This window comes from Schistocerca gregaria, chromosome 3, assembly GCF_023897955.1.
Source record: "Schistocerca gregaria isolate iqSchGreg1 chromosome 3, iqSchGreg1.2, whole genome shotgun sequence".
Lineage (NCBI taxonomy): Eukaryota > Metazoa > Arthropoda > Insecta > Orthoptera > Acrididae > Schistocerca > Schistocerca gregaria.
In genome coordinates, this window is record NC_064922.1 from 786,928,858 (window position 1) to 786,937,604 (window position 8,747).

Below are 8,747 nucleotides of genomic sequence, written 5' to 3' on the forward strand. Positions count from 1 at the left end.
TGTTATTTGACAGAAGTGGTCTGATAGTTCGAGAGCTTTTACAGCTACATTACATTTTTACCTGTCCATATTTGTGACCACGTTGTCAATTACTGATGGAGTCGTTGTGGTAACCCTTGTTGCACTATTGATCAATAGGGGCATGCCAAAACTTTGAAGTATGTTCATGAAGGTGCTACTGGATTCATTTATGATGCTAGTGTCCACACTATCACTGGGAGGTCTATACACCCACAAAATGATATACATGCTACTCCGTTTTGTTTGTGCTCTTCGAGCATAAAATGGTCGAAAATCATCTTGCGAAGATCGCAGGTCCGGCGAAAAAACAGTTGAGGACAATCTTGCGACTTGACATTACATGAATTGACTTGATGTGCCATGCGTGACTCACAGTGTTTATACTCCTTGACATGCCGGCGTTGTTATTTGACGGTGCCGTGACGGACCGAGTGAATTGTCATTTTCGTACAAATGTGGACTCCAGCATCCACGTACATAAGCTACCATATTGTGTCTGTGCACTTCTCGCTTAAAAACAATTGAAAATCACATAACAAAGTTTGTAATTCCGTCGAAAAAAAGGGGGGGTTGGGGTGTTGAGATTACGTGACATGAACTGACTTGAGTTGACGTGACTTGAGGTGATACTAGCACGACGGCAAGTGTGAATAGATCTTAACAGAAATACCGCAACTGCTTATAAACACGTTTTATTAACTATAGATTACAGAACACATTAAACACTAAACAGCGTGAGCATAAAAATCAGTTCGAGAATGAACTGACTACTCTAAAGACCTTCAGCCTCGGAGAACACACTCGAGTTGCTGAGGTCGATAGTCAATCTATTGTCGATTACTGCCACACAAGTTGCACAACTATCAGCAATATTTTGACAGTTAGCAAAAAAAGCTGTAATATGAACAACTGTTTTGCTGCATCATATTTCTCGATTTTGAAGAGAGATATATGCCGCAGAACTTACATCTACTACGCACGTCGTTTCAAAATTAGTTTGATAGCACAGATAAGAAACTAGATTATATTTTTGCGAATTTCGGCTCCGTCATGTGGGAGCATTTGGAGTGTACATAAAAAACTTCTAGATCACTCGACGATAAAAAAAAAAGTTTTTACTAGATACACATCATTTATCGCTGTGTAATTTTAGACAACTGGAGGTTATGGCGCAAAACATCTGTCAATCTTCGTTGAATGTTGAATAGGATTGGTAGGGGTGGGGGAAAGGCTACCAAACCGGAAAACTTAATCGCGGTCGCTTGCCGCTTTGGAGGGTGAATTGACCTTGTTCGAGGAACCGACGTTGCATAATGTTGAAACGAATCGTCAAGGCTGCAGCTGATTAGATTAATGTACAACATGATGGACCAATTTAAATAGCATAGCAGATACGCTGGCCTGTGAGGACGGAGGCTGTGCATCAATATTGAGAGTAGAAAGTTACATTACAACCAGCGCGGCAACTCGTGTGTAAGCTGACGTAAATACAAGGAGCATTGCATCTATTGAAAAAGTATAGGAGAGAAATAAATCGACGATGCCCCTTGAAGATTATAAGGATATAGTTGGTACATGCGCCAGCATTACGACGATTGGACAGTTTTTTTCAGGAGTGTACGTATATACTGTTGAACTTAATTGAATTCTTGTTCAAGATGTTAAAAAGTTTCATTAATTTAACGTAATTATTACAGATTTATTTGCAAGGACATAGTAAAAAAGGGATCAACAGAAAATGTGGCAGACACACCATTCATCGGCGGTATTGCCGTGTAAGTATGGGCGATGCCGTTAGCGTTTTAGATTGTGTTAAATATTAAATTAAATTTGTTATATTGCTGTCATTAAATGAGTGAAAAATTTGCCGTGTATAATCTTTAAATGGCAAATGAAACGAGTTAGCTTATTGTTTCACACAACCATTTATTTCTACCTAGACAAATCTTCAGAAATTGGAAACCTTGTCTGCAAAATTGCAGACATGAGAAATGTTATTTTCAGAATAGTTAAGTTGTGATTAAAGGAAAAATGTCACCTGACAACCATGACCCTAGTAAATTATGAATGTATGCGTCCCTATATTGCCTGCATTTGAAAATATGTAGCGGAGATAGACTAACAATGTTTTTTTTTTTCTTTGCAGTTCTCTTCTTATGTATGTTTATGCAAAAATCTTGAATGATCCAGCAATGGTGTCAGTGAACATCGCTGGAATAACTCTCAATGTTGGCTACTTGCTGTGTTATTATTTATATACACATGATAAGGTAATTTCATTTACTTGAATGTTCACGGATTGATATATAACTAAGCAAAATTCAAAGAGAGACATGTTTTATTTAAATTCTTTGCATTATTTTGAGGATAATTTGAATTTAATGACTGTGTAACTGTCTTCTTTCAGAAATCTGTTCTGAAACACATATGGAATGCTTTTTTGATATGTGCTGTTTTTGTGGCATATGCCTGGTGGGAAGATCCAGACTTAATTGAACATAGATTTGGAATAATTGTAACTGTGTTACTGCTTCTTCTTATTGGATCGCCACTTTTTTCACTTGTAAGTAATATAAAAGCATTGCGGAAATTAAAAGTATTCATATGACATTGTTGGCTGGGAGATGTGTTTATCTGAGAAGTGTAGGTGTCTCTAGAGTAAGTGTGTAGTATAGTGTAATGCTTGTGGAGGGTGATGAGATAATTGAGAGGCTGACATATGGTGCTAGCACATAGCTCCTCTTAACTCCCCGTCCTCTCTCTGAGCTTAACATCCTCCTCTGACTGATCACTGTCAACAGTGTCAAATGTAATTCTGTTAGAAATGGTAAAGGATCTGGTAGATCAATTAAATGCAGTTCATAGTGTCTTGAAAAAGAGATTCTAAGATTCATATTAACAAAAGTAGTAAAACAAGGGTATTGGAATTTAGCTGAATTAAATCGAGCAATGTTAAAGAGAATTTGGTTAGAAAAGAGGTACTAAAAATAGCTTTGAATTTTGGCAGCGAAATATCTGAGGACATCCAAACTAGAGGACATAGCATGTAGATTGACAATAACAAGAATTGCACTTCCTCCCTCCCTCTGCCCCCTCCCCAAAAAAAGGGGTACAGGGAGGGGGGGAGAGAGAGAAAGAGGAAATTTGTTAATGTCAGATACATGTTTCAGCACTAAGAATCATTTTTCTGAAAGTATATGTTTAGAGTGAGGAATTGAAAACGGGATGATTAATAATTCATAAAATAAGAGAATAGAAGTTCGAAATATTGTTCTACATATGAGTGCTGAAGATTAGATTGGTCAGTTGGATAAATACTGAAATGGTGGATTGATTTTTTGAGAACAGAAATGTATGGTACAACTTGACTAAAATAAGGGCTCTGTTGACAAGACGCATCTTGAGGCACTAGTAATTGGGGGGAGGGGAGTATGTGTATGGTGCTGGGGAGGAGGAGGAAGAGGAAGGGGGGGGGGGGGGTGGATTGTAGGTTGCAATAGCTATGTAGAGGTGAAGAGGACTGCACAGAATAGACTAGACGCAACACTTACTTTTATTATTATTATTATTATTATTATTATTATTATTATTATTACTACTACTACTAATACTATTATTAAGCCATTGCTTCTTTCCAGTTACCTTCCCAGTTAGAGGTTAAAATAGTTGTATTTGCTACTCCACAAACAGCTGTTTAGTTGAGGAAAGTTTTGGAATGGTTGCTGCGCACGGAGAGAGATATCTTTTATTTTAGCATAGTACATAATGTTATGTCCTTTGCATCAATCATCACTTGCAGCCAATGTCTGTAATTCCTTTGTGTCTTAATTTATAATGACTGCTGGATCAAAAATGGTCTTCTTTCAGACACGTACAAAAGATCAGACTCTTTCTGTTCAATATCCCCTGTTAGCTTGGTACACACTTTGGCAGTATTCTAGAATGGGTCACATAAGTGTTTTACATGCAATCTTCTTTGTAGATGATTGCATTTCCCTAGAATTTTACCAATGAAATTAAGTCTGCCACGTACTTTGCCGATGACTGAGACACTGTGTGTTCCATTTCATATGCCCAGATTGTTGCACATAGGTATTTGTAAGAGTTGACGGATTCCAACTGCTACTATTGGTATTATGGCCATAGGATAATAGTCATGCATTTCTGAATGTTTAAAGTAAGTTGACTTTCTTTGAAATAACAAATTCTTTATGCAGCTCCTTTCAAACAGTACGTCATTATTGATAACCGACTTTGAGGAAAGTTTGAAATCACTGTTGATATTGTCCGCGAGGACTTTAATGTGCAACATAAACTAAAAGGGTCCAAACTCACTTCCCCAGGGCACACCCAAACTTACTTTTATATCTGTTGATGACTCTCCGCCCAAGATAACTTGCCGTACACCTGTGCCAAAAAATCGCCAATCAAGCCACAAAATTTGTTTGCTACCCCATATGATCACACTTTTTAATAATAGTGTAAATGAGTTCTGAGTCAAATACTTTTCAGAAATTGAGGAATAGTGCATTTTCCCAACTACCTCGATCCACAGCTTTCAATAGGTCGTGAGGGAAGTGCGAGTTGGGTTTCAGATATGTTTTTGGATAGTTGGCAGGTAGGAAGTCATTCTGTTGAAGATACCTCATTATGTTTGAGCTCAGAATACACTGATGAATCAAATAATTGTGACCACCTGCTTAATAACTTGTTTGTCTGTCTGAAATGAAATAGATCACTGATCCTGCGTATTGGGATCTGACAGTTTGTTGGTAGGTTTTTGGAGGTATACGGCATTAGATGGTTATGCACATGTGTAATTCATGTAATTAATGGGCTTCTGCTTAGCGTATGCTGTGATGGTGCCCGACAGAGACTGAGTTGGGTTCCGTAGAATTTACATCAGGCAAATTTCGTTGCTAGGACATCAATGTTAGTTTAATGTAATGCTCCACAAGCCACTGTAGCAGGGTTTTTTCTCCGAGACAGAGAAAATTATATTGCTGGAAAATGATATTGCTGTTGGGAAGACATATCAAGGGATGCAGGTGGTTCGCAGCTGCCAACATGTCTTCGATTACTACCACACGTCCCTTGCAAGTGCAGGGGAATGTCTCCCACAGCATAAGACTGCTCCCACCAGCCTGTCTCTGTGGCACAGTGCACATTTTGAGCTGCCGTTCACCTTGATGGTGACATTTGTGGAGACGACCTGCGACCTAGTGTAGCAAAAATGTGATTCACCCAAAGAGCCAACACATTTCCATTGATTGCCAGTGGTGTCCCAATGGTCCCATACCCACTGTAATCATAATTGACAATGTCTTTGGGTCAGTATGTGAGCACATTGCGGTGGTCCTCTACGGAGCTCCCATGTTCAGTTATGTACGATAAATGCAGTCTGAAACATTTGTGATGCACCAACATTGTGCTCTTTTGGCACACCAATATTGTGTTCTTTTGGCAGAGGTGCCATCTATCCTACTTTACAGAGGGGACAAGCTGCCAAACCCCACAGTCACGGACATCCAACCATTTAGTGTCTAGTGGTATTTTCACTGTCGTATATCTCTCGGTAGATGTTCATGACTTCAATATTAATTTTGTATGTGATGGTGCAAGAAAAAGGGTGTTTGTAGATCTAAATTCATATGATCTGATGCAGACTGTGTTTTCTCCTACTATGGTGCAGGGGAACAGTAGCACAACCATGGACAATATTTTTATTCATTCTTCATCACTAGATGGGCATTCTGTTAGTAAAAGAGTGAATGGCCTTTCAGACCATAAAGCACAAATTTTAACACTAAAAGGCTTTTTTGTACTCAAACCAATGTCACATTTATTTACAAACTATGTAGGAAAGTTAATCCAACAGCAGTACAGTGTTTTTTAAACCTTGTTGGGAACAAGAGTGGCAGGATGTTTATAGTGCCGATAACATGATGATAAATACAATGCTTTCCTCGACACATTTCTCATGCTCTTTGAGAGTCGCTTTCCATTAGAACATTCTAAATAGGGTACTAGCAGTAATAAGCAGCCTGGGTGGCTGACTAGTGGGATAAGGATATCTTGTAGAACAAAGTGGGAATTATATCAAAATGTTAAAAGCAGTCACAATAAAGCCACAGTAGCCCATTACAAACAGTATTGTAAGGTGCTTAAAATGTTATTAGCAAGACAAAAAGTATGTGGTATGCAAATAGAATAGCTAATTCACAGGATAAAAATAAAACCATATGGTCAGTTGTGAAAGAAGATTCTAGTCAGCAGCGCAAGGTTGATGATATAAAGTCAGTTTGTAGTAAAAATATTTCTGTTACTGATAAATCAGATATATGTACAGTATTTAACAATAATTTTCTGAGCATTGCTGGTGAATTAAATAAAAATTTCGTTTCTACAGGAAATCATATAAATTTCTTAGCAAATGCCTTTCCGAGATTGACATCTGAAATACTCCTCTGTGATACAGAAAAGAGGGAGATTGAGTCAATAATTAAATCACTGAAGACTAAGGACTCTCATGGTTATGATGGAGTGTCTAGCAGAATATTAAAGTACTGTGCTGCACGTGGTAGTCCTGTATTTAGCCATATTTGTAATTTTTCCTTTAGGAATGGTCAAGTTTCCTGAGCAAATAAAGTACTCACAAGGGATCCTCCCCATCGCACCCCCCTCAGATTTAGTTATAAGTTGGCCTTGAAAAACTGAACACAGATCAATCGGGAAAACAGGAAGTTGTGTGGAACTATGAAAAAAATAAGCAAAATATACAAACTGAGTAGTCCATGCACAAGATAGGCAACATCAAGGATAGTGTGAGCTCAAGAGCGCCGTGGTCCCGTGGTTAGCGTGAGCAGCTGCAGAACGAGAGGTCCTTGGTTCAAGTCTTCCCTCGAGTGAAAAGTTTAATTTTTTTTTTTTTTTTTTTTTTTTTTTTTTTTTTTTCGGACAATTATCGAAGTTCAGGCACTTACACAAAATCAACTTCGCTCTCCAAAATTCCAGGACATGTTCAGATTTGTTTGGACATATGCAGGATTTGACGGTCTGCACACGGAAAAATTTGAAAATGTTAAAAACATATGTTTTGACAGAGCACAGGGAAAACTGCGACTGTGAAACTGTTTGAATTCATTTGTTGCAGTTTATGTGACAGTCTTTTGTTTTCATCACTTTCTTTTTACCCATTCGCCAGGTGTAAAAGTTAGATGGGTCCACAACATATTCCTGTCATTTGACGCACATGCCATCACCAGTGTCATATAGAATATATCTGACGTGTTTTCCTGTAGAGGAATCGGTTGACCTATGACCTTGCGATCAAGTGCTTTCGGTTCCCATTGGAGAGACACATTCTTTCATCTACTAATCGCATGGTTTTGTGGTGCAGTCGCGAAACACAGACACTAAACTTATTACGGTGAACAGAAATGCCAATGAATAAACGGACAGATCATAACTTTTTGAAAATAAAGAAAGTAAACTTTTCACTTGAGGGAAGACTTGAACCAAGAACCTCAAGTTCCGCAGCTGCTCACGCTAACCACAGGACCATGGTGCTACTGAGTTAACACTATCCTTGATGTTACCTATCTTGTGCATGAACTACTCAATTTGTATATTATGCTCTTTTTTTTTCATAGTCCCACACAACTTCTTCCTGTTTTCTCAATTGATCTGTGTTCAAGGCCTATCCACTGTGCCAACTTATAACTAAATCTGAGGGGGGTGTGATGGGGAGGTTCCCTTGTCAGTAGTAAACCCGCTTTATAAAAAGGGGGAAAGGGATATTGTAGATAATTTTAGACCTATTTCTATGCCATCAGTATTTGCAAAAGTTATCGAAAAGGCTGTGTATGTAAGTTTAATTGATCATTTTATATCACACGATTTGCTATCAAATGTATAGTTCGGCTTTAGAAGTCGTTTGACAACTGAAAATGCTGTATTCTCTTTTCTTTGTGAGGTACTGGATGGGCTAAACAAAAGGTTTTGGGCGCTAGGCATATTTTTTGATTTAACTGATCCATTTGATTGTGTTGATCACAAAATATTTCTCCAGAAGTTGGACCATTGCGGAATACGGGGAGTAACTCACAACTGGTTCACCTCTTATTTTAGCAACAGGCAGCAAAAGGTCATTATTCACAATGTTTATAACAGCTGTGATGTGGGGTCTGAGTGGGGTACTGCCAAGTGTGGGGTGCCCCAGGGATCAGTGTTGGGGCCACTCCCGTTCCTTATTTATATAAATGATATGCCCTCTAGTATTACGGGTGACTCTAAAATATTTGTTTGCTGATGACACTAGTTTGGTAGTAAACGACGATGTGTGCAACATTGGCTCAGTTTCAAATTTTGCATTATATGACCTAAGTTCATGGCTTTTATAAAATAAACTAACGCTAAATCACAGTAAGACTCAGTTTTTATAGTTTCTAACACACAATTCAACAAAAGCTGACATTTTAATTTCAAAGAACAGGCATATGATTAGTGAAACTGAACAGTTCAAATTCCTAGGGGTTCAGATAGGTTGTATGCTGTCATGGAAAGCCCACATTCAGGATCTTGTTCAAAGACTTAATTCTGCCATTTTTACTATTCAAATGGTATCAGAAGTGAGTGATCGTTAGACACAAAAATTAGTCTACTTTGCTTATGTTGTATGGTATTATATTTTGAGGTAACTCTTCCAATTCTCTAAGGATATTTTT

At 38.1% G+C, this 8,747-nt stretch overlaps 1 protein-coding gene across 1 annotated transcript in view; it reads left to right on the top strand.

Moving 5' to 3' along the window:
* Positions 1-356: 356 nt before the first annotated feature.
* LOC126354236 (sugar transporter SWEET1-like) overlaps positions 357-8,747 on the top strand; it is a 44,480-nt gene continuing 36,089 nt past the window's right edge. Inside the window, exons 1-4 of the mRNA XM_050003733.1 lie at positions 357-1,638; positions 1,719-1,796; positions 2,168-2,291; positions 2,429-2,584. Coding sequence (XP_049859690.1) covers positions 1,562-1,638; positions 1,719-1,796; positions 2,168-2,291; positions 2,429-2,584 — 435 coding nt within the window. The 5' untranslated portion in view covers positions 357-1,561. The remainder of the gene's footprint in view (positions 1,639-1,718; positions 1,797-2,167; positions 2,292-2,428; positions 2,585-8,747) is intronic.